At 37.7% G+C, this 27,251-nt stretch overlaps 1 protein-coding gene across 25 annotated transcripts in view; it reads left to right on the forward strand.

Moving 5' to 3' along the window:
* camk2b2 (calcium/calmodulin-dependent protein kinase (CaM kinase) II beta 2) overlaps positions 1 to 27,251 on the forward strand; it is a 72,843-nt gene that overhangs the window by 38,836 nt on the left and 6,756 nt on the right. For 4 of the 25 annotated variants that reach the window (XM_077243627.1, XM_077243635.1, XM_077243628.1 and 1 more), the window contains 7 exons: positions 3,517 to 3,554; positions 8,922 to 8,990; positions 11,755 to 11,799; positions 13,631 to 13,679; positions 23,459 to 23,534; positions 24,584 to 24,678; positions 24,789 to 25,023. In XM_077243627.1, coding sequence (XP_077099742.1) covers positions 3,517 to 3,554; positions 8,922 to 8,990; positions 11,755 to 11,799; positions 13,631 to 13,679; positions 23,459 to 23,534; positions 24,584 to 24,678; positions 24,789 to 25,021 — 605 coding nt within the window. In that variant the 3' untranslated portion in view covers positions 25,022 to 25,023. Of the gene's footprint in view, positions 1 to 3,516; positions 3,555 to 7,863; positions 7,897 to 8,921; positions 8,991 to 11,754; positions 11,800 to 13,630; positions 13,680 to 14,857; positions 14,939 to 17,500; positions 17,621 to 18,752; positions 18,903 to 23,458; positions 23,535 to 24,583; positions 24,679 to 24,788; positions 25,024 to 27,251 lie in introns of all 25 variants that reach the window. The other 21 variants (XM_077243633.1, XM_077243642.1, XM_077243634.1 and 18 more) reach the window with 11 other exon arrangements.

Below are 27,251 nucleotides of genomic sequence, written 5' to 3' on the forward strand. Positions count from 1 at the left end.
TCTCTCCTCTGCTGGAAAAGCCAGTTCGTTAGTTTTAAGCAGTCAAGTTGTTGTCATTTTTGCTGATCTAAAATGGTTTAACTGTTTGGCCAAGATGTTCTACCAGTTCGAAACCACAACCCAGTAACCATCTAGACCAGCATATGTTAAACTCAGAACATCATATTTCCCCACAGCCAGAGTTTTTATTATATGCATTATCGTCTTGTTTAAGCTGAACTTTCATTGTTTCTGGTCTCAAATGTCCACATCCCTTACGAAAATTTAACAGTTTTACTACAAATAAAACCAAAAAATCATGGTTACTATAGTTAAACCATGGTAACCACAAATTAAACATGTTTTTGCTACACTAACCATAGTCTAAACATGGAATTTATAGTAAAACTATTATTCAAATGGTAATCAATCTGCGAGAAAACAATGGTTACTACACTTCATTAATTTTCATATGCGTATGAATAGAAGTGAGTATGAACCATCTGACTGACATGTAATGTGCAGGTAAATCTGAAAATAGTTATCGATTTAAAGTGGCACTACTGCAGCTCGTTTTAGCTGGATTTTCCAACAGGGTCCATCTATCTCTTCTGATTTCTTTTTTTGCACTCTCTCGCTCTCTCTCTCCACTTGCTCCATCCTTCCATGTGCAAATCTGTCATCCTTCAGTCGTGTCCTTCCTCTTTTCTTCTTCCCTTGGGTTTTTTTGTGTGTCAGATCTCTTGATTATAGGTTTCTCTCTCTTTCTCTTGCCTGATGACTGAACGTTGCACGAGAGCACACGCATGTCTTGTGATGCAGGAGAAGCCTGATGTCATCCGATTCGAGTGCATGTGTCTCAAACCTGTGTGTTCGGGAAAGGGGGTTCAATGTCCTTTCAGCATTCAATTATAGGACACTTTTACTCTGCAGCAAGTCTTCAGTGATGGTTAAAGGAATATTATTAGCTTATTTTGAGTTTAATGTCTGTGGACTGCTGTTCATTGCCACTAGGGTTGGGTATCGGTTGGGTTTTATCCGATACCAGTACCTACTCTGTATTTTTTAAACGGTTCCGGTGCTTAAACGGTTTTTGAACCGGTACTTAAGAAAACGAAACCGCACACTCTTGGTCAAAAAATAATACCCTTTTATTTACAGGGCCAAACTGGACACAATATTAACTTAAATCTTTAAACAATATAAATACAAGTAACATATGGTAATAATGCAAATGTTTCGAGTCAACAGCTGTAGATACAATCCATAGACATTATATTGAAATTAACCTGGAATACATGGTGCATTTTCAAATATAATAATATCTTGTGGTCCATTTATACTTGAAATTTTTGCAAGTTTTGAATTTAGTTTGGTTGAACAGCATCTGTAACACAACGGTTTACCTATAGTGGATTGCTTCACAATTTTAAAATAACTCCTAGCAGTCGAATTATTAATTTTGATCATTTTTATCTGTTTTGTAGAATCTTTTTTCCCCCCACAGATGCTCATCTCTCCGTCTCTACTCCACGTCTTCACTGTTTCTGTGTGTGTGTGTCTCAGAGGTTTTAGATGAATCGGGTTTATTGCCACCTCTAGGTGTCACTGCAATTGTGTCATGGAGGAAAAGGCTTGATAATGGCACAACATGGCAAAGATAAAGATTTGAAACTTAAACCAAAGATGAAAAGTTAACCTTTTTTATATGGCAGTGAAGAAACACACATTTGAACCCCCTGCCCTCGTCCAGACAAACACACTCCAGATCATGAACCAGTACTGATCTCTCTCTCTTAATCTACTCTTTCTTAATCTCTCCTTCTCTCCATTCCTCTCTGCCTCTAACATTTGTGTCAAGGTAAGATTCTCGCTCTTTTTCTCTCTCTCTCTCTCTCTTAACCCTCCCCTCCACACAACACCTTCTTCTTATCTGCACGGATTAATAAAGTCGGGGACTTTAGCTCCATAGAAACGCTAAGAATATTTTGTTCATCTTGCCAAGGCGGCAAAGATTTAAAGTTCACATTGGATTTGCTGGCTCTATTTCATTTGATTTCATTTTAGTGATGTGAAGTTGTCAATGACAGTTTTAATGCACTTTGACAAACTTTAACATCCTTGTGGCACGAATAGCATTTTATGGTAACAGGTGTTCGCCACCTCATGAAGCAAATATTTGAACGCATCATGCTTAAACTGCACTGTGTGTGTGTTTGTGGGTTTATTTAGCTATACTTTGGAGATAAAAATGTCCCAGAAGTGAACTAAATTTGACTAAACCTACCTTTGGGAGGTTATTAAAAGGATTAATTGAATAATATACATTTGCCATTCAAATGTTTTGGATCTGTAAGTTTGTTGTACTTTTTTTCAGCAAGGATGCATTACATTGATAGAAAGTCACAGTAAAATTGCTTAATATTTCTATTTCAAAGAAATACTGTTCTTTTGAACTTTCTGTTCACCAAATAATCCTGACAATTGACAGTTTCCACAAAAATATAAAGTAGCACAACTGTTTTCAACATTGATAGTAATAAGCAAGATTTCTTGAGCAGCAAATCATCGAAATTGGAATGATTTCTGAAAGATCATGTGACTGGAGCAATGATGCTGAAAATTCAGCTTGGATCACAGGAATAAATTACATTTTATATATTTGCATAGAAAAAAGTTATTTTAGATTATAATAGTATTTTAAAATGTACTGCATTTTTTATCAAATAAATGCAGCCTTGGTGAGCAGAAGAGACTTTTAAAAACATTTTAAAAATGTTACCGACCCCAAACCTTTGAACGGTAATGTAAATGTTTAGTTTTTTTTCCCATTCTAAAAATGGAAAAAACTTCTATTTTAGGGGTTGAATTAGAGTATTTTTACACAGAGAAGAAAAAAGAAAGAAAAAATTCTATATTTTTGTCTTGATTTAATGTAAAAATATTCTTAAAACAACTATTACCTGAATACCTATTTTCATGTTTATTTTTATTTATACTTGTATCTTGTTTTAAACCTAAACCTCAGGTAATTTACTTCTAAAAAATCTAAAGTAATTTGGCTTTTCAAGTAAGTTTGTTTAATGGATGTTTAGTAGCTGTTAATTAGCATTATATAAAGTAATATATAAACAGACGTATATACTATGCATTTAGCCGGGTAACTGTGTGTGTGTGTGTGTGTGTTTGCTTGCACTCTTCTGCACGTGCACCAGCGCATCCCCTTGCGTATGCATGGCAGTCACCGACCCCTCACTCCTCGACGGGATGTTTCGATCACATCGACTGATTTATTTGACCAGTTTTCGCTCTGGGCATTCGCTAACACACAGCACACTTCTGCCCGTGATGTGTGTGTGTGTGTGTGTGTGTGTGTGTACTCTTTAATCCTCTGGATGTGGGACGGGGGGATTTCCCCAGCTGGCTTGGACAGTTATGTGACATGTTAGGCCGAGGACCAGTAGCGCTCCTGTAATGTTGACTGTTGCTCCTATCCCGGCGTGCTGATGTTTGCGTTTCCTCTCTCCCCGTCTACAGCAGCCAAGAGCCTGCTCAACAAGAAGGCCGATGTCAAGGTAAGACCCCGTTTATTTCCCTTCTCCTCTTCCTTTTTCATACCTTTTTCTCTTTCTCTTCACATTTGCCCAGTTTCCCGTAGAGGAGGGATCCTGAACGGTTCATGTCTATTAATTGGTGGAAGTTTTGATTTGGCTTCCAGTGTGTGTCTGAAGCTGATCTGTGTGTTTGCGTTCGCAGTGTCTGTCTCCATGTTCTGTGTGTTTGTGACACCTCTGCAAGATTAGATTCAAGTGATCTTCAAGTAAGATGAGGTAGTGGTTGGTGGTATAATAATCTTGTTTCATAATATGAATAATATTACATTAGTGTCAGGATATATCACAGTATAGCTATTTTTTCCAGAATTTCATTCCAAAAATGTTTTATGAATTACATAACCACGTACTAATGTCTATTTCGGATAATTTAGTGAATAAAATGGTTTACAAATAATCCGAATAAAATTTTGTTTTTTTATTTGCAACTTGATTGATGGAAAGCGGAAGATTTTGCATAACAAATGAATGATAAATCTGGCAAAACAGCTTTACTTTCTGTGACAGTTCAACAATTAAAATTCATTCATTCATTCATTCATTCATTAATCAAAAACCATAATAATAAGATTGGATGAGCCACACTCATAAAATAGCCTTTATACGAACAACTGAATATATGTGATGTTGCAACTAGTGTTATTTTAGCATATATATGCTATTTTAGTATTTATTAATATTTTGAATTAGCTTCTAATTTTATGTTTTCTTTTTTTATTTTAGTTTGTTTTATTAACTTTGTTTTGTGCTTTTGTCATTCTTATTTGTTTTTATTTTTAAAATATTTCTATTTTATTAATATTATTCATATTTCTTATTTCTGTTTTAATTTTAGCACAACTGAAAATTACAACACACAAACATATATATATATATAGAGATACATATATATATATATATATACATACGAATATGATGTAAACATAAACATTTATGTTAGATGCGATATTTATGTATATTATATATAAGAATAAAAATGACTGCTACAGCACTTATATATGTATATATATATATATATATATAATTATTATTATTATTATTTAATTCAGCTTTATTTTTAACAAAAACTATTTTTAAATGGTTTTAGGTTTAGTTAATAGCAACTCTGGTTGCAACTTTAAACTACATGTCAGATTTTTCTAAATTGCACCGTGGACATACTGCAGTAGAAACAATGTAGCAGAATCTTTACCAGTTTACCCGTTTATGTCGTCGCACAGTAAACATGGTCATACCACTCAGCCCGAGTATAAGCGTGGTTCTTCAATAACTTCTGAATCTTATTCCGTTATACCTATATAATTCACCCATTGAGCCTCAGTCATTGTTCGAGTTGTTCCTGATCACCATCAGTTCCATTCAAAGCATCATGGCGCTCGGTACGGCCCGGTGTGCGTCACACAGCATCAGGTGAACGCGCACAGATGTTGACCTCTGACCTGTAATGAGCTGTTAGAGAGAGTGCACTTGCAGGTTCATTTGTTCTGATAACATATAATCCTCTCAGACAGAGGAAAAAGGTCGGCTTTCACCTCTATTGCACCGCAGAATTAGAAATGAAACTGTGACTGCTCTCTATTAGGGATTGGATGTGGAGTCTAATCTAGAGAATAATCCCCTCCACTCGCAGCATTAATCATGCGTTACGTAATCTTTTAGCCTGCAAGTTTTTATGAGGCCTAATGCCTAAAAAGCTCCCCAAGGAAAATCCTGCGACTCTCTCCTGCGCTGATGCTGCGTTTCTGTAACATTTAGTCCTGAATAAATGAGGATATTTGGGCTGAACCGTCTCGTCTCAGACATTATGCTGTACATTTTTTAATTTGTTCAGTGCGTTACAGGTCAGTGATCTTGCTTGAACTTAAGATTCCTCCCTTAAGTTTCTCATCCTCTCTCTGGCCGTTCATTTCTGGGTGAATTGTAGAAGTTTTACTACAGTAGTTTTGTACTGACATAGAAAGATATCAGAGAAGTTTGGAGTCAGTTACATTTTTTAAAAATGTTTTTGAATAAGTCTTATGTTCAATAAGGCTGTCGAAAATACAATAAAAAACAGTAATTTTGAGAAATGGCTGTTACATGGCTTGAATTTCGGCATGGGATTGCGTGCATTGTGCATAATTTTACTCATGTTTACCCAAAGTGTGTGCACATAAAGCCGCCTCTTTCTGTGGAATCAGTAATACGTACTTTGATGAATAGACAGTTCTAAAGAACTTTCTTATTTGAAACAGAAATCTCTTGTAACATAAATGTTTATACTTTAAATTATGATTAATTTAATGCATCCTTTCTAAATAAAAGTATAGATTTTTGCTGACCCCAAACTTTTGAACGGTATCGTAGTGACCAATATGTCTAGCATTCATATCTTCCTGTGACTGTCTCTCATCTGGATCAGCTCGGCTCGCTCGCCCACCATCAGCATTTCCGTCAGACTGTGTTCTCATCCTCAGCGGAGCTCACTTCCTGTTAGCCGCTGATCTCATCCACAAGTTCACTCAAAACTGCACCTGCGGCGGGAATCTTTTTTTTGGAGCGCTCTCATTATCCGCTCGGGCTGGTGTGATCTTTCATCACCCCTCAACTGTGCTAATGAGCCACTTTCAGTCTCCCTGCCAATCATTCCATGATTCCTCCTCCCACGCCTCACTTTAGATCCACAATATCATCCCAATCCAGAGTATGAGTGTGAGAAAGCCGGGGGGTGGACCTCCTCGATGGGAATGTAGCTCTCGCTCCAGGAATAGCTGGCGGTTTGAACCCAGAGAACCGCGAGACAGAAATAGACCCTTCCACTGTACCTCACTCATTGCTTAGCAACTGGCTTAACACACTCCTCCTTTCTGACAGTTCCCTCCTTTTTTCTGTGCTGTCGTCTTGCCGTTCGTTCTGCAGTACGATGAAGAGCATCACTACGGGATGAATTGTGAGGGGAAGCTTGGATGATCATGGTTTAACTCCCTCCCACAAGTTCAGTTTGAAAGAAATAACAGATTAATGAAATGGACAGAAAGTAAAAGAAGACAATAAATATAGATGGATATAAATTTAGACCCTTTCAAGTCATAGCTATGAATTTGAATCTATTTTTATCTTATCTATCTATCTATCTATCTATCTATCTATCTATCTATCTATGTCTATCAATCTATCTGTCTATCTGTCTGTCTCTATCTTTGTCTGTCTATCTATCTATCTATCTATATATCTGTTTATCTATCTTTCTATCTATCTCTGTCTGTCTCTATCTCTGTCTGTCTGTCTGTCTATCTATCTATCTATCTGTTTATCTATCTTTCTATCTATCTCTGTCTGTCTCTCTATCTATCTCTCTATCTGTCTATCTATCTATCTATCAATCTCTCTATCTGTTTGTCTGTCTGTCTATCGTTCACTTGTTTGTTTGTTCTGTCTATCATTCGTTCATTCTATTGTTTTATCACTTGGTCATTCTATCTATCTATCATTTTGTTGGTTTGTTCATTCATTTGTTCATTCTATCTATCTATCATTTTGTTTGTTCATTAAATCTATCAATCATTTGATTGTTCGTTCATTCATTTGTTCATTCTATCTATCTATCTATCTATCATGTTTTTTGGGGGTTTTTTTGGTCATTTATTTGTTTGTTCTGCCTAGGTTTATTACTTCTATAAACCTATTGTTTGTTTAGTCTCTCTATCTTTCTATCGTTCATTCATTTGTGTGTTCTGTCTATCGTTCGTTCGTTCATTCTGTCTATCGTTTTATTGTTTGTTTATTCTATCGTTCTATTGTTCGGTCATTTTGTCATTCTATCTATCATTCTATCTATCATTTGTTCTATCTATCATTTTATCGTTTGGTCATTCTATCTATTTATCTATTGTTTGTTTGTTCATTCATTCTATCTTCTATCTATCTATTGCACTATTGTTCTTTCTATCTATCGCTCTTTCTCTGTCTACCGCGAACATGTTTTTTTCCTCCTGACTGTAGAGCTACAGGAACGGTTCTGTCAACACCTGCACTGACTCCCATCAGCAGGTTATTAAGATAGGGAAGTTTAAGAATATCTGAGAAGAGATTAAACCACATCAAAACCTCTTTTATCCAACAGACAAGTTTACTTTCTTGCCAAAAACCCACACCTTGCTTCACCTTATCTCAACCTTCCTCCCTCTCATATGTCTGTCCGTTTCTGTTCGATTAATGTTCATCTCAGCGTTTATCATAACATGTATTTAACTCTCTCATTCCATCCCTCCATCACCTCCTTTCCACCCAGAAACGGAAATCCAGCTCCACCGTTCAGTACATGGTGAGAATGATATTTAATCCTAATCTCTTTATCCCTCCATCCCTTTCTCATCTCACTCTTATTTATCCATTCATTCATTTGCTCATCCTTTTGGGCTTTTGTGTCATTTAATGCATAATGTCGAATAAATCTACTCTTCCTCTGTAATGATCTATATTGATTCTTCTCTTGCTCAAATGTCAAGCGATTGATTTAAAGGGTCACATGGCATTAAATGATTCCTCAAACACAGGTGAGGGTCCTCAGACCTGCCGTAGTGTTTTTGTGTTGGCATTATTTATGATGTGGAGGGTTGTAGCGAGTCATTGTTGACCTTTGTTGTGTATGTTTTAGATTGTGTCTTTTGTGTTTGGCTTTTCGTTATCGCTTCCCTGCGTCAGTGTGTCTGTCTGATGTTGTCTGTGATTTTACTTCCCGTAGCTTCATAAGGACTTTACTCCAGTTGTGCTTTCCTACTGCATCTTTCTCTAAGAAAACTATGGAGCAAGCACAGATTTTCAGAACTTTTTGCTTTCTTTGTTTCTATTTTGAATGCTTTCATTCAGCTTGCTGGAAACACGTCATAGCATCTTAAACTGAAGAAGCTGTTTTTTGCTGGTCAACTTTGGTAACCGGTTGGTAGTCCAGTGGTTAACCATCTGGACCAGCAAATGATCAACTTGGACCACATAAAAAACATGTAAAACCAGTTATCACAAACTGTTTTTAACTGGATTTTCCATCAGTACAATGTAATCAATTGTAATTATTTTTTAATTTTGTATGGAATTGTGATGTGGACATGAACGTGTGCTTGATAGGTTTTACGAGATTCATCTAAATTTACATTGATTTAGAAACGATGAACAAAGGGCACGCAATGTATCTCCAAGACCTCTGCTCAATTTATGAATTATGATTTCAAACACAATCTACTCCCTCACCACTGAACACATTATCAGTCTCTCTCTGTATGTCTCTCTTTCTGTCCTCTCGCCCTTAAACACCCACTGACACCCTTTAACACTCTTTTGTGTTCTGCACAGCCACAGTCAAACAGTGCGAAAAACAGCATAGTCACCAGTCCCAAAGGAAACGTCCCTACTCCTGCTCTGGTATTTACCTCCTTATTCCTCTCTGTTCTCTCTCGCTCCGACTCGTCTGTCACTTTGGCTTCCTTCTCCTGTCTCGCACATATCTGTCTGTGTCAGCGTCTGGCCCGTCTCAGGCCACCTGTCATAGACGCCGTGTGTCTGTGTATCTTCATGTTTGTCATCGAAACAATGCTAATGTTATGATTAACGATTTTATAGTCCAAATCTGATGAATTTTGATGCTTAGAGCGACAATTAGCTTCATGTTTTCATAAAGATTTGTGTTGAGTGTGCATGGACGTTGTTTGGACAACATTTGTGTGTTTCTCATTGTTTGGATCAATGGCAAGCCAACCAAACTTTGACATTGGCTTTGTGTTTACACTATTTTTGACACTCATTATGATGTTCCTTTTAATTATAAGTGTTTGTGTGTGAATGTCTCTGCATTTTTGCTTCTTTTTTGACCTAATGCTGTAAAGTCTGACGGATAGAAATGATTTATATTATTGTACTGAATCAAGTGTGATATAAACCAGTACAATATTGTCTTATAAAACCCTAATTTCATGTTGTTTGTAAAACTATTTTTAGCAATAACTGTTCAAAGCCTCACAATTGCATTGATTTTTGAGAGATGCAGTGACCCCAAACATGTATTTGGCCACCTGAGTCACATTTAAAAGATGTCCAAATGTTATTGCATTAGATAACAAAAATATAAAAAGGAAATGGCATAACATAATTTCAGACCTAACAATCCTTTTTGGTAAATTGTTTTGCTTGAAAAGTGTTCTTGTGCTAACTTTCTTAAACTGCTATTATTATTATTATATTTTATTTGATTTAAAATTTTTTTTTTTTTTTTATAATTTAATTTGTAAAATGCAGGGATGCAGGGAACTCTTTTGTCAGCTGTTCTAAGATATTTACTTGAAGTTCCCGTGATATTTAAAGTTAATATTTCGATAATTTAACAAAACAAGTTCACAGCTTTCTGATGACTCATGCCCATGCAGTTAAACAATTAAATATTTCCTCTTTTTTTATTATTCTAGTGAGCGTTTTATTTTGATTTGTTTTTATTTATACATTTATTTATTTTAATCTGGTATTTTTATTATTTAAGTAATTATTAGCTTATCATCGACTCGCAAACCCCAGATTGGGAAACCCTGATGTAACGCAATAATATTCACTTATGAATGTGAATTAAGTGTCCAGTTGCAATTATAGACCATTTTAGATTACTTAAGTTGCAGGTTTTCAAAATTTTATTAAGTTTAAAGAGCAAAACTCTGTTAAAAGGCTGTTAGCGCACTAGTCTAGCCTGTTTAACTGGATCTATATCTTTGTGATTTTATAAATATTTTGTTTTAAAAGAAAGCACTTGGCATTAAAGTGCCCTAATTATGCCATATTTAAGGATCATCATTTTGTTTTGGAGTCTCGAACAGTTAGTTTACATGCAAGGTCAAAAAACACTTTAATTTTCTCAATACACATTGCAGCATCAGCTCTTTTCTAACAGTGTCTGAAACAGTTTGATAAAGGATTCGGTCTCTCAAAACCCCGCCTTTCTGAGAGCCTGCTCTGCTCTGATTGGTCAGATGACCCAGTCTGTTGTGATTGGTCAACCGCTTGCAGGAAATGAAACCCCCTTTTACCATAATCTGAACTTCAGCTTCAGATTTTCCTCAGCACTTAATACACAGTTATACAAACAGTAACGATGGCGTCAGTTTTACCGTATCAATTCCAGCACGAGTCCCCCAAAGTAGATTTGCTTTCACAGCGCAGAAAACAGTGACTTCTCTACATGACGACAACACAAACCAAACTCTTCCAGTCTCCGCTACAACTACAGTGTTTGAGGGTCAAAGTAGACGTTGTTTGCGGGCAGCCAATAAAGATCACAGCCAGGCATTATGCAAATTTGGGTAACACTTTAGTTTAGGGTCCAATTCTCACTATTCACTACTTGCTTATTAGCATATATATTAGTAGGATATTGGCTGGTTATTAATACTTATAAAGCACATATTAATGCATTGTTCTGCGTGACCATATTCTACATCCCTTAATCCACCCAATACCTAAACATAACAACTACCTTACTATTAGTGAGCAGTAATTAGGAGTTTGAAGCAAAAGTCGTAGTTAATAGTGAGAATTGGACCCTAAACTAAAGTGTGGCCTCAATTTGTTACAAACCTGGAATTACTGACAACTCATTTCAGGCACTTTAGAGTCGGTTCTTTTTTTCGGGGGGAGACAATAACTCTATTTATCATGCACTGTAAAATTTTGCAGACCTTTTACATTCACAAACAGCTATATCACACACTACATAAAAGGTAATATCCTAAAAAGCATAATGGGGCACTTTAAAATGTTATTCGAGAAGTTATCGATTTGCTGAGCTCCTCATTAGCTCTACAGTGTTTGCACTGGGATTAAATGGGTTCACATCTCTGGACTGGCTTCAGATGTTGGCTTTGACCTTCGCTGTCCTCTGCCTTTAACCAGAGCGCCACCTCTGACTAATAACCTCCATCATCTTCCTCCTCCTCCTCTCTCTCGCTTTGACTGAGACTGCTCTCATGTGAATCTCTACATTTCTCCTCTTTTTTTCGCTAACACTTGTTTTATTCCTGCCATCTCTCATCTCCATCTCATTTTGCTCGTCTTTTTCCCTCTCGTTCTCTCTCTCGCTGTCTCCTCCTCTTCCTCTTTTCTCTCTCTCTCTCTCTCTCTCTCTCTCTCTCTCTCTCTCTCTCTTTAGGAGCCTCAGACCACTGTTATCCATAACCCAGCGGATGGGATCAAGGTACATCCTTCCTCAGCTCCCTCCCCATCCTCTTCTCTTTCATCCTCCACTCTCTCTCTTCCTCTCTCTGCTTCTGTCGTCTGTTGCCAGTCTCTTCATTCTGTGGTGCGAGGAAGGTTGTTTTTTTGGGTTTGTGTGTGAGCATGTACTCGCATTAAGATGGGAAAGTGTTTGAGAAAGAGTGTGGTGTTTAGTACGGTGTTCAATGTTAATTGTTTCCGTTAAATCAGTGAAAACCAATGGTTCAGTCTAATCATTTGACCCATGCTAGTCAATATGCACATGGTTTTAAGTAGAAATTAATCAAAAAGACTGCATTCAGAATGCATTTTCTTCCATAATATGACACATTTGCAAGAAAAGTCTTTACAGTACTGCTAAAAAGTTTGGGGTCGTAATGTTTTTTAAAATGTTTTTTTTTTAAGAAGAAGAATCATATGCTCAACAAGGCTGCGTTTATTGTATCAGAAATACAGTAAAAGCACTCATTTTATGAAATATTGGTATTTAAAATAACGTTTTGTTTATTTGAATATAATTTAAAATGTAATTTATTCCTGTGATCAAAGCTGAATTTTCAGCATCATTACTCCAGTCTTCAGTGTCACATGATCCTTCAGAAATCATTCTGATATGATGATTTGATACTCAAGAAACAATTCCGATTATTATCAATGTTGAAAACGGTTCGTATGTTTTGTGGAAAACATGATAAAAAATAAAATCAGGATACTTTGATGAAATAGAAAGTAGAAAAATCAGCATTATTTGAAATTAAAATATTTTGTAACATTATACAACAAATAAAACAAAATCTTAGTGACCCCAAACTTTTGAATGATAGTCCACCCCCCTTGATTACTGTTTCCAACCCAGATTGTTAGCAAATATATTATTTTTATATACTATATAGCATTTTTTTTCTAACTTCCTTAAAAAGGTTTGATTTAATTTCATGTTGACTTTAATGGTGTAATTTAAGAGTCTTTGTTTATTTACAATAATTAAGTAGCTATTTTTTATGCTAATAAAAGTTATTTTAGATGTAGAATAGAATCAGGGTATGACGCAAGCCAGATCTGAACCTGCATCTCCCATATGAGAACCACAGCTAAATGTGTTTTTTAACAAATATTTCATACTGTTATCAGTTTCTTTCTTATTAAAGATTATATTTATCCAATCAGACTTTCCGATTCTTACCAAAAAAGTTTCATATCCTGTCTCCATAATGACAGATGCCCGTGGTCATATGCATGGCCACAGCTGGGTGAAGTGTGATCGTCCGTTTGTCTGTGGCTCAAACCCTCATGGTGCCTGCGGTGGGCTGATAACACACACACAGGAACCCGTAGAGAGAAATACGAGCAGACGGGGGCTCAATCATTTGCATTTGTTATACATCAGAAGCTAAATGCAAGCTATTAAACGTGTGTGTGTGGGTGGTTACATGCATATGCAGAGGGAAGGAGGGGGCAGCTGCGTTCTCAATGCTGCCATCTGGGAAAGAGAAGTGGAGTTGCACAACAGAGTTTCATTGAATGGCTGTGTTACAGCCTCACCAGCTGGCTGAGCCTGAGATTAAACCTAGTTCAGATACAGAGCTCAGATCAGCCCGCTACCGTCTACTTTACTGTTGCCAATGTCATTCATCTGAAGTGTATTATGTACGACTTCATTTGTGGTGATGATGCATTTGTCTCAGTGGTAGTGTTGGTCGTGCTTTATTGGAGTTAGTTGCTGTTTGTTGAGTAAATATTTCGTTGTTGGTATATTTGTGTTAATGAAGATGTGAGTTTCAGACACTGATTTGCTTTTGTCTGTCGTACAGGAATCTTCAGACAGTAGCAACACCACCATTGAGGATGAAGACGTCAAAGGTGAGTGCCGTTTGTTTCTGTTGCATTTTACTACAGCAATACGCTGCAAGAGTCCATGCATTCGCTGTGACTTTTTCTAAGGACCATGTTTCTGATGATGACATCAAGCCCTTTTCATAATCTATTAAATTCCTGATGGATAACAAGCCACGTCCATTTTTTCTTCAAATACAGCTAGGATGCATTAAACTGATCTAAAGTTAAAATATATATATAATGTTACAAAATATCTTAAATGCTGTTCTTTTGAACTATATTTTTCAAAGAATGCTGAAAAAAAGTATCACTGTTTCCACAAAAACTGTTTTCAAAATTGATAACAATCAGAAATGTTTCTTGAGCAGCAAATCATCATATTAGAATGATTTCTGAAGTATCATGTGACTGAAGACTGGAGTAATGATGCTGAAAATTCAGCTTTGATCATAGGAATAAATTACTTTTAAAAATGTTTTAAAATAGAAAACAGCCATTTTAAATTCTAATAATATTTCACAATATAACTGTAATTTTTGATTAAATAAATGCAGCCTTGTTGAGCAGAAGAGACTTCGTTCAAAAACATTAAAAAATGTTTAACATTTATTTTTTAAAGTAGGCTATAGTGTATATGCTGCAGTCACAGGTATGCCTCGTCTTTGAACTTTGATCCATCTGGTTTCCTATCAGGTCAAGCCTGAACAGTCCATATACAAAAAATCCAAAGCATTTTTTTATACCGAAATGTTATTCGTGTCTGCTATTGTTGTGACATAACAACCCTGAGGTTCAGCTGTCAGGCCTTATGACTTCCTCTGACTTTGTAAATTACATAAGAAGTGTTGGCTTAATTCTGCTCTCTGCCATCCTGCTCTTCTGGGCGACACGTTCTTCCAGGGCACCTTGAATGTATTTTTATCTTAAAGAACACTAGAAATGTGAGAGATGTGGGCTAAGGCCATGTGTGCGTTTTATTCATACGAGTCAATGTTGGTTCACCTTGCACACTTTTGTGTGGAAATGTCGTGTTCAAAAGTGACAGAAGTGATCGGGTCTATTTGTCACTCTTTACTGTAAAAGTCTCAGTCTCAATAATAGGTTATGTTGTTAAATAGTGTGCTATGTTCCGTCTTTTCATGCCCTCCTTTCTCAGTCTGATCTGTCCAATCTCTTCCCACCTTTTCCTTCTCGCTCAATAGGGAAAAGCCTAGATAGCAGTTCAATTAAAGCCCCCTCTGAAGTCAGCCAATCACCTCCAGGCTCCGCCCCCGCCATCTTCTGTAAGTCTCAGAATGACTGGTCTGCACTCGTTTGGTTTGGCCTAGCTGGTTTGCACTGCATCTATCCGCGCTCTGCTCACTAACTTCAGCAAATCCCTGAAAAAGAAACCGCTTCCAGCTGAGTTTTGCTCCTCTTGAGGTGACTTCTAGATGTGAAAATATTGGTTGATGATCAATTTGGGTAATAACAGACAGTTTAAGGTCTAGTGTAATTTGCACAATGCTATCTGTGGTCTTTCTGCTTTATTAATCAATAGGGATGTGTGGCGTAGAAGACTGTTCAAGAGTTGCTACAGTATAGTTCATCCAAAAATGAAAGTTCTGTCATCATTTATTCACCCTCATGTCATTTCAAACCCATAAAACTTTCATTCATCTTTATAACACAAATTAAGATATTTTTAATGAAACTTGAGAGCTTTCTGTCCCTCCATTGAAAGTCCAGGTAACCAAATTTAAAAGATCCGAATAGGTTATAAAGTCGTCATAAAATCGAGCTATACACTCACTTTATATGATGAACTGATTTAATTTAGGCTTTAATTTACATATAAACACATACATTTGGTAAACACTGAAGCTCGGAAAAACCTCATTGGTTCCTGTGCATCATTCCTGTGTCGATCATTCGTTAGGTGTCTGAAATTAAATCTGTTCATCGTATAAAGCGATCGTATCACTTCAAAAGAGTTGGATTTAAATGCCTTTTATGAACATTTGATCTTTTAATTTTTGGTTACCTGGACTTTCAGTGGAGGGACAGAAATCTCTCAGGTTTCATTAAAAGTTTGTGTTTCGAAGATTAACTGATGTTTTATGATTTTCGAATGATATAAAGCGGTGTAAAGATGACAGAATTTTAATTTTTGGGTGAACTCTCCCTTTAACCACTAATAAGTGTAGATAAAAGACTTGAAGCCCTACAGGAAGGGGTTTTGATCACCGTGGCATCCAAAGAGCAAAGACTGTTAAAAATGTGAATATCCCCTTAATGAAAGCAACCCACTTTGGCCCTGTCCCAAATGGCAGCATAAGCATTCGCCATCTTCCAATGAGTCCGGCAAAAGTGCGCATCGAGGGTGCATATCGACCGCAAAGGGGGCGTTCGCGAGCACCCTTCTGAAACATAAAATGACAAATGGGACACACTACGGTCTCATGGACTTAACGGACACGCGCACACGCAGCCATTGTAAGTCCACAAGACCAAAAATGCATATGAAGTGTGCCATTTGAGACAGGGCCTATCTCTTGCTGATCAACTCCCTGCTGTTTCCCGTGCGCTGCCCCCAGCAAATGTAATGGCATGCACTCATCCACTTCCCCTGTACACACATTTCTTTAAAGGCACAATACGTAAGTTTCACTGCTAGAGGTACAGTAGCTGATTTAAAACCGTAACAAAGGTGTAACTTGATGACTCAGTGAATGAGTGTGGAATCATGGGAGGGGTCGTCTTCACCTCCACAGCCGATGGAAAGCAATCCGACGGGATTCAGGCAGAAATTATGTTCATGCATGAGCTAATGTATTAAAGTTTTATTAACGTTACTGTGGGGTGAGCAGGGCGCACCGAGAACCTGGGACATTTTACCCTGCTGTTTTTATTCTGCTTATATGCCGGAGTTAAAGTTACCTTTAATGTTCGCCTCGTCCTTCCCTGAACTTGAGCTTTGTTACAGTTACGTTTGATCACTTAAATTCACATTATTTTATTTTAATCTACTGAAACAGCCACAAGTGCTGATTTACTACTCATACAGGTCACTTTATCTGACGAATTAAAATTGTGGGGTACTGCAACACTGTTTAGTTGGTCAAAACAATCATATTGAAAATATTGTGTGTTGAAAGTGATGTTATAACGTTATTCTGTTCGTTCACTCGGTGTCTGCTATGAGACACTTGTTGTCCAGTCCAGTAAGCTAGATTGATATCATATTAATAAACCCTGGATGACTTGTGTTGCTAAATGGCATGCAATTCATTTTAAAACATTGTATGGTGGAGAAAATGCTGTATTACTCTTTTTGATTTTGCAATGTTAGCCACTTGACAAAAAAGTGTTTATAGTGATTTACTTTTTGGGCACAAACCTGTTACTCAAAGTAAATCAAGAAAACAAGCTATTCAAACAATAAGACTAACCGTGTTGAGCTATATAACAATGATTCGTTTTCTGTCAATAAAGGGATCCAGACCTGTCTAATAAAACATGGAATATATAAAAGCGCCTGTGGTGTTTCCACGGATTTTACTGAAGTAAAACCGGTAACGCGGATATGACGTCATTAACAGGTGACGCAATGACACGGGCCATTATACTGGTTAAAATGGCTGATTTCTCTGGATTTAAACATTGTTGAAAACATTTGGGATAATGTAAAGTACATAAGTCAACAAAATACAGTATACTCTAGTGGTTTTTGGATATTTAAATCGAAAAATCTTACATATTGTGCCTTTAAGATGCATGAGTTTGGATGAATCTGTATCATTAGTATCATCTTGTTCCCATCGGTCATCATTATAACCCCCCCCCATCCCCCGATGTGTGAACAGCCACCAAGCTGACCGACATCCTGGGCTGCGCCCGCAGGGTCTCAGGACCCTCGACCGGGCCTGATACTGAAGCAACTGCTCTCTCCACCCAGTCCCCTCCACAGACCCCCGTCCTGCAGAGTGAGTACAGCGCCCCCTGCAGACCCCCGCAATCAGGCTCATGCACAGGGTCCAGGATCAAATTTTTGGCTGTTGCATTATTTATTTGAAATATATTTTTGTCATTTAAGTAATTATTTTGTAATTGTTAATATTGTAGCTATAATATTAATAATCAATATTAACATTATTAATTTTAATAATAATAATAATTATTAACAATAATTATGAATGTAATTATTTAAAAATTATAGTATTTAATAAAGTATTTTAATTTAATCATTTGTCATAATTTTTGTTTTTTAAAGTAATTTTTGTTTTTAATGATTTTAAATTAATATTAGTATTGATCTGTTATTGTATTTTATATAATAATCATTTTCATTTTAATATTTAAATATTGAATAAACTAACAGAATTTAATAATAATAATTGGTTTTAATTTACTTAATTTGTTAATTTAATATTAAAGTATTAAATTAAAAGCTTAATTTATTAATAATTTAATAATGTGTTGAAAAATGTTTTGTTAGTATGTAATAATGAATTATTCATTTGAATGATTAAATAATAATATTGTTAATCTATAATGTATTTAATTGTTAATAGACATTAAATTAATTTGACTTAAATTAAGTAATTTAATAATGAAGTGATTTTTTTTTTAGCTGTCAGCTATGGTTCTTATTATGCGATTTGGACAGTGTATTATGGTTTATACCTTTTAAGTTTCCAGTAACAGGGGTTATTGGGATAAAGTGAGTAGTATTCAGCTAGTCATACTGTATGTTCTTAATATGTCAGGTCCCATGAGCCAACCTGCTTCCTGCCTATTAAAGCTTTTTCTAGGCTACTGATCTAACTTATTATAATGTGAATGTGCATGATGTTTAATTTATTCCCTTAGGTAACTAACAAGAAAAACTTGAACTTTTAATGTTGGACCCTGTTCATACTGACATTCGGCCCAAGCGCTGACCGTTTACCCTTGTTATTGACACATACCCCCTTCAGTCAGACGTAACTGCCCCGTGCATCTTGTTATTTGTCTGATGCTGCTGTCATTCATTTCCTTTTCATCTCTTGACATGTTATCCATTTCTCTGTCTTTCACCATGGGTTAATGCTTTCCTCCCTTTCCCGACCCACTCAGCCCACTCAGCCCGCTTCACAGATCTGGTGAGCAGTGTGGGCCGTGCACCTGTCCCGCAAGCTCAGGCCGAGCCGACCTCCTCCCAAACCTCTGCCCCCCCTCCCCAGCCCTCCTCCCCCCCGACACCACCCCCCTCTGTGTCTGTCCAGAGTGAGTATATAGTGGAGTGAGTGTGTTTTTAGCATAAAGTCTAGTCCACATTGCACTTGATTTACTTCAAGTGAAATCGAAGGACAAACTGGTGTGATGTCATTTTAAAGCTAAATCAGGCCAAAACAAAGTTTGATTGGAGTTTGGCAGGAGCTTGCCAAAACCAACTTCATTGGAAAGTTGGCAGCGGCTGATGAACACCTTCGAACTACCATTGGTCTGTGGTGATTACATCATGTGGTGATTACATCATGTGGTGATTACATCATAGGGCCCCACCTTCTTTTCTATGGGAATCTCCTCTGGTTAATTTCTTCTGTTCAGTTCGTCGAGGCCTAATGTGATTTAAAACATGAACTCACTGGAGAGCCGCTGAATAGTAGAAATTGAAGCTGTAATTCTAATTGAAAGAGAAAGTAATGTTTTTTTCATGTTTAATACTGTAAAGCTGCTTGCTTTTAAAGTAACCATTTAAAAGTTTTTTATGGTATATTGCAGTATTACAAATGATTTATCAGTGCACATTGTGTTTTTAGGCATTTATGCCAACCTGTCACTCACATGAGATCATAGCAACAACAAAAAAAAAACGTGTATATATGCCAAAATACGGAAGTAAAGACAATCGCAAACTATGTTTCATGCTGACTTTAAGCATTCTATCATATTAAGTAAGTGCTTTGTAAATCAATGTTGCACAAATTGACTGGAGTGTTCAGAAATTCGAAGTTTTCACGCAACATCACACCTTTAAATCGTGGAGGGCAAAATAAGACTTTCCTCCACTACCCGCCAGTCCTTTTTACCAAGTTTGTACCAAGTACTAGTAAGACAGTGATTATTAAAAGACCAAATTCAGTATACACCTTATTGATGATACAAACTATGTACAGTCAAGCCGATGAACCCTGAATATAAACTCAACGTGCAGTTAAAGGTACAATATGCAGGATTTTTTCGCCACCAGGGGTCGCTAACCTCTTACAATAACAAAGGCGTATATTGATGACGTATATTCCACATTAAGCTGAATTATGGTTCTTGTCGTCAAGCTGATGGATCTTTTATAGATGAGTGAATACATTGAAGTTTTTAACATGACTGTGGTGTGAAGCAGGGCGCGATTGCTAGACGAATACCAGCACCACACACAACGCGAGTCCCGCGGATATAAAGGAATAAGGACATTTCATTCTACCGAACTACACGCAAGTGCTGAATTAATACTCACACAGGTCAGTTTATTAGACGAATTAAACTTGAGGTAACGCAGCGCTGTTTCACTTGCTCTAACAGTTACATTATCACACTAAACGGCATTTGAGTGAGTTGAATGTTGCTAGTTAGATTGTTTATTGGCTGTATGAGACTAACTAAGCTAGAGCAACATTAGAATAACATACAGATCATATTCTAACATTTCATCATGCTGAACTAAATAACAATGATAGTTTTATGTACATTTGCTCACCTGTCTAATAAAGTACATGCAACACTCGCGTCTCTGTCAAGTCGAAGTTAGTCGTGGACGAGGAGCTCTCTGCATCTCGAAAGATGCTGATCTTCATTTTAGTCCTTTTTTTGTCTCAAAGTCTGCTTGCCATGGTCCATAATGTTTGAACAAAACAACAACAGCGTGAGCGTCCTGCTAGGCATAACGGGCATAACCCAGTTGTCCACGTCTGTCGCCATGGTTACTATGGCATTGCAAGGTCAAACCTGGCGGAAAAAACCGAGGCTAACACGGATATGACGTCATTGACTGGCGACTCATCACCCCTGCTCACACGTCCTGTTTCCTTGGTTAAAATCGCAATTTTCTCACGATTTACAAATCGTTGGAAATATTTGGGATATTGTAAGTAATCAACTCAACAAAATATATAACATTGGCCTAGTTGTTTTTGGATATTTTACTGCAAAATTCTTACATATTGTACCTTTAAGCATTAAAGTCCCTGTAAAGGTAATTCTAAAAAAAAATTCTAAACACATTATAAATGTTAGAAATGTATTGGTAAAACATATTACAAAGACTATGAACTGTGAAGTACTGAATTGTGGAGTTAGACCGTTAAACAGTTTTTCACCATTGCTGTGTTCCGGATTTTTTGGGCGGGGCTAAAACGGGGTCTTGATGACGCACAGGAGCCACTGAGACTGGCCCCTCCCCTAACAATATTATAGGGCTTATTCACATCAGTTTGTTTTCAATCGCGAGTTACTTGTCAGTACTATTAGATGCAACAGTCTACAGTTCGCTAGCTAGCTATGCCTTCGTCACGGAAATGCGTACTACTAAATGCGTAATGTGAATGGGACCGAACCGACTATCTCCCGCCTCGGCCTTCATCCTCCCGTCGCGCCGACAACTGGTGCCGTCATCGGCAGTGCCCACCGTGCGAGCATCCATTCCGGCTGTAGCGGTGACAGTTGAGTGTGGCGACGGCAGCTTTCCCGCGAGTGGGCGTGGTTTCAGCAAAGCCAGCGGACACGCCCCCAGCGTTTGAGAGCAGAGGCTACTGCTCATTTTTTCAAGATTTTGATAGCTTATTTTATGTACTTGCCGGCTTTTTTATCATTCAAATTTGGCTGGGTGGCTTATAACACATTTTTCTGTGGTGTGACAAACTCAGAACACATACTTAATTTTGACTTTACAGGGACTTTTCCCATAGAAAGCTATTATAAAGAAAATGCTTAACCATTTAGCGGCGTTCATATTCTGGTCTCATCTGCTCACCTGTATATAGAATGCATCAGTAAGGTATATACTGAATTTGAACTTTTAATATCACTGTTTTAGTAAATTAAGGCACTTCATGTGTTTTTCACGTTAATCGCTTTAGAACGTCCTGCATTGTATATGGATCACAAGATCACAGACTGAAAACTATGAATTGTAAAACTGGTGCAAAAATATCCACGTTGCAATGATCAGATGCTTTCTTAACTGTAGTTTTCTCATCGCTGTCACCATTGTTGTGTTTTTATTTTTATATAGAGAGGAAAGCACAAAGCACAGTATTTCAAACTTCTTTTAACCCCTAAATGAAGAACAAAAAAGATGCTGTGAGTGTATCAGGGCCTTAACAGTCTGTAGCTGACACCACCATCACATAAAAGCGCAGGATTTAAACATCTGAAGTGACATTTTCCTGTTTGTGAAAGTGTGACAGAACTGCCTCAGCTCTGATGTACTTCCATACAGTTTTCTCTTTAAGGAAGTGGGACTTTTATCAAAGCTGAAACCACAGTCAGAGACTTTAGATCAGGCCTGTAGTGTCAGATTGACGAGGAGAAACTAAAGGACGTGTCGAGGCCACTAAGCTCCCTGACGGGAGGGAGAGGGAGAGGAAACATGGAGTAAGCCTTATCTAAGGGTCCAGGAATAGCTCTAGCTCCATGCGGTTAACAGGGAAAAGACGGGAGAAGACCAGGAGGAGGAAAGTGGATGAAATGTGAATTAGATGAAGCGTCAGTGGTCAGGTTAAGGTACACACTTTATCAGGAGGGAGGATTTAGTCATAGAATTGATGAAGGTCTCGATTGAAGACCATGACTGAGAAACTGGGTAAGTCCACAGCAGAGCTGGAGTATTAAACCTTTCTCATCCTCTCAGAAGGATCTGACCTCTGTGTGTGTGTGGGGGTGTGTTTTAGAGTGTTCACTCTTTTTCTGTTCCTGTCATGTACAACAGAGAGGAACAGTTAGCTTTGGCTCTGTTTGTCTATTGTTTAAAAGAATCCATCAATGCACATTTTTTTTTCCCCTGTGCCTAAAAATTCCTAAAGGTATTTCCTATTGAAACAGGAAGTTGGGCAGGACCATTCAAAAGTTTGGGATCAGTAAAAAATTCATATTTCTATTCAACAAGGACACATGAAATTGATCAAAAGTGACAGTGTTTATAATGTTATAAAAGATTTCCATTTTAAATCAAATCAAACCTTAAAAGGAATAGTATCATGGTTTCCACAAAAATATTAAGCAGCACATGTTTTTTTAACATTGATAATAATCAGAAATTTTTCTTTGACTGCAAATCAGCTTATTGGAATGATTTCTGAAGGATCATGTGACATTGAAGACTAGATCAAAATTTTACTTTGCCATTATAGGAATTTATTAAAATATATTCAACTGTTAACTGAACTGTTTTTCCTGTATTTTTATCACATTAATGCAGCCTTGGTGAGCATAAGAGACTTCTTTCAAAAACCTACTGACACAAAAACCAAGATGAATAAATATTATAATATTTTCCATAAAGAGCTACTCAGTTTTAAGCATATATCTGTTTAAAGTATATTTAATCAGGGGTACATTAACATATAGATCTCAAAGCTAAAACACATGGACTAATAGATGCAAAAGCCACAATTTATGGGGGTTTTAATGTACATACTGTATGTATTTTAATGTAAAGAGTAAAATATTCCTATACCTGAAGTAAAATGTTTATTCTTTTTTTCATAAATCATAATTTTGAGAGGAAAAAATGGTTAGACCAGTGTGGGATTAATTAACTTGATTGTGTTTGTTTTCTCTTACAGCACGCAAGCAGGAAATCATCAAGATCACGGAGCAGCTGATAGAAGCCATCAATAATGGGGACTTTGAGGCCTATGCGTACGTTACCTCATGCTTTCTCGCAAACACAACCCACATGACCCAAAACATACTCTGTACAAAATCAGAAGGCAAATGCTTCTATAGCTACTCAAGCCAGATGTCTTGCATTTCTATAAATGTTGTGTTGCATTCTCAGTGTTGCCACAAGGGACACTAGAGCATGCATTATTAGCAGGTCTTCTTCTACAGTCAGTTGTACTCTCATATACCCCTTTTCCAACAACAAGAACCAGGTGCTGTTTCAGAGCTAGAGCTAGTGCCGGTTCGGAGTTGGTTCAACTGACGAGCTTTCAAAGAACCGGTTTGCCTTTCCACAGGCTAGAGAGCCATCACAGAGCCAGATCTTACGTCACTGTATACATCTCATGTTGCCCAGCAACGCTAGCGTGGCACACACAAACACACCAGGCTTCTTCGAGATGGTTCGGCACTGTGAATCTCGAACTGCGAGAGCGATCCAAAAGCAGGAGTCGTCGTATGCTCTCCAAACACTCCCGCAGCTCCGATCAGTCCATGCCGCTCCGATGCATCTCGAACAAGCATTCCATCAATAATGGCGGTCTTTGCGTTACTATTTATGCTCATGGCTTTGCAAACCTACATCGGTATCCAAACACGGCGAATCCAGCACGTTCGTGCAGCTCGCCGTAACTTGTATTAACGGAGATTACAATCGAGCTGCTATTAGCACGATTAGCTGCTATTTAAAAAATGGCGGTCACAAGTTTATGTTTGTCTTGTTGGTCACGGTAACCCCGCCCCCAGCCCCTGACGTAAGCGGTTCTTACTTCTAGACCAGCAATGATTTGGTGCTACTTAAGAACCACTTTTACTGGTTCGGAGCTGGTGCTTTGGTGGTCGAAAAACAAAGAATCGATTTGAAACTATGCTCTGGCTCCAAACCAGCACCAGCTCTGCCTTGGTGGAAAAGGGGTATATTACTGGAGCAAATCTTTTTTTAGAGAGCCTCACATGTAGCAGCAAGTTAGTATAGCAGCTACATGAATAATAATAATAATACACAATGGGATCATTCATTGTCACAGGAAAATCTGTGACCCTGGACTGACCTCCTTTGAACCCGAGGCTTTGGGGAACCTAGTTGAGGGGATGGACTTCCATAGATTCTACTTTGAGAACTGTAAGTGTGAGAAGGACTAACATAAATGATATCAGTTATGTGTAATTCACAGGAAATGTGAGTAGCACCGTGCACATGATCTTTCTCCATGCATGTTTGTTTCTCTACAGTGCTTTCCAAGAACAGTAAGCCCATCCACACCACCATCCTAAACCCTCATGTGCACCTGATCGGAGAAGACGCCGCCTGCATCGCCTACATCCGCCTCACCCAGTTTGTGGATGGCCAGGGCCGACCGCGCAGCAGCCAATCGGAGGAGACTCGCGTCTGGCACCGTCGGGACTCCAAATGGCAGAATGTTCATTTCCACTGCTCCGGTGCACCTGCTGCTCCTCTCCAGTGAAGGTGACGCTTTGCATTTCTGCATTTTCTGAATCTAGTTCACAATACTGTAGAGGTAGAGTCCAAAATGATTGGTTTCTGGACTTATTTCAGAAAGTGTAAAAAAATCATTAAATCTATATTAAAGTTGCAAATGAAGATAATAAATTAGAAAAAATAAATATAAAATGTACACTATATTCAATAAGATTAATTAAAGAAATTAAGATTTTTATTCAACAAGAATGAATTTAAGGGGATGTATTATTCCCCTTTTTACAAGATGTAATAGATTAGATTAGATTAGATCAGCCTTTATTTGTCTCACAAATGAGAAATTTCAACATTACAGCAGAAAGTGGATAGTAAGGAATGAAGAAGAATATTAAGTACATTAACATAATAAATATATGCATAAAGGCATGCTTTTCCTTAAGCTTAAAACAGATAAAAACAAATTCCCATATTAACGCTGCAAAGTGACATTGTACATTGATTTTCCCTCAGACACAGCGTAGTACTTTCAGTATAGTGCTCAACAGTACTGATTATATAGTCTCACAGCCGCCGGAAGAAAAGATCTTCTAAATCTTTCCTTCACACAGTGTGGATGTATCAATCTGCCACTAAAAGAGCTTCTCAGTGATGTAAGTATCCCATGAAGGGAATGGGACGGGGTCTCCAACATGGATGAGAGCTTAGCTCTCACCCTCCTCTCTCCCACCACCTCAACTGGCTCAAGTGAGCAACCCAGGACAGAACTGGCCTTTTTAATCAGTTTGTTTAGCCTCTTCCTATCTACCGTTGTAATGCAGCTACTCCAACATACCACACTAAAGAAGATGGCTGACGCCACTACAGAGTCATAAAAGGTCCTCAGGAGTGAACCCTGGACTCCAAAAGACCTTAGTCTCTTAAGCAGGTATAGTCTCTTCTGGCCCTTCTTGTAAAGGGCGTTAACAGTGTCTGTACAATCCAGTTTATTGTTAACCTGGAAACCAAGATACCTGTTGGAGTCCACAATCTCAATATCCACCCCCTGAATATTCACAGGAACCGTGGAAACATGCTTAATCCTGCGGAAATCCACCACCAGCTCCTTAGTCTTTGCTGCATTGATAAGGAGGTGATTCAGATTACACCAGTCCACAAAGTCCTGATTCAGTTCTCTGTACACTCTGTCATCCCCATCAGAGATTAGATCAACGACGGCAGAGTCATCAGAGAACTTCTGGAGGTAGCAGTCTGAGGTGTTGAAGGTGAAGTCTGCAGTGTAAAGGGTAAAAAGGAAAGGTGCCAATACTGTTCCTTGTGGTACCCCTGTGCTGCAGACCACAGTGTCAGACTGACAGTCCTTAATCCTCACGAACTGTGGTCTGCTGGTGAGGTAATCCAGGATCCAGGCTGAAAGGTGAAGGTCTACTCCAGCATCCCCCAGCTTGTCTCTCAATAGAAGTCCCCAGAATGAGTCTGTGAAGTATCAGCTCAAAATACCCCACAGATAATTTATTATACCATGTTGTAAATGCCCCTTTTTTGAATGGAAGCAAAAACATGCTGTTTTCGTGCATGTATCTTTAAATGCAAATGAGCTGCTGTTCTACCCCCTATCCAGAATAGGGGTGTGTCTTCACAGCTCTCGCTTCGGATACTCTGCTAAAAACTAAAATGCGTTTTAAAGCCATATCAGTTTAAACTTCTGATATATGATTTTCTGAGTGAATACATCCGAAGCACGCGCACAGAAAGCTAGCTGTCAGACGGTGTGTTGCGTGAGTATTAAACCAAGTTCTCTTATTTTCTTATTACACTTAAATGGTCAAAAACATAGAGGGTTATGTAAAAAGCACACAAAGTTCAAATCTGCTTTTTGCCGAACTCGTTATTCCTTTTTCCATCGCATATCAGATTGGAAAAGCTTTGATTTTCAATGAATATGAAGAAAATATGTGAAAAGTGGAATAAAAGTCCCTTACGGTTATTTGATGATAAAGTGTTTATCGGGTAGGGTTAGGAGTAGGTGTAGGGAGGGCTTTATTGTCCCAATAAGGTGGCATTTATTTAATAAATACAATAATTTACACTCAATATGTTATTATTGCATACTGTTTTATAATGTAATAAAATACTGAGGTGCAAATGCAATCTAACTATTTACATTTATTGCATAGAAAATACTTTTTACATAGCGGCAGTGGCTATGTGGTTCATGTAGGTTATCTACAAACCGAAAGGTTGGTGGTTCAATCCCC

The sequence above is a fragment of the Siphateles boraxobius genome, unplaced genomic scaffold (genome assembly GCF_051911475.1).
Source record: "Siphateles boraxobius isolate OS27281-9 unplaced genomic scaffold, OSU_SipBor_1 25, whole genome shotgun sequence".
Taxonomy (NCBI): Eukaryota; Metazoa; Chordata; class Actinopteri; order Cypriniformes; family Leuciscidae; genus Siphateles; species Siphateles boraxobius.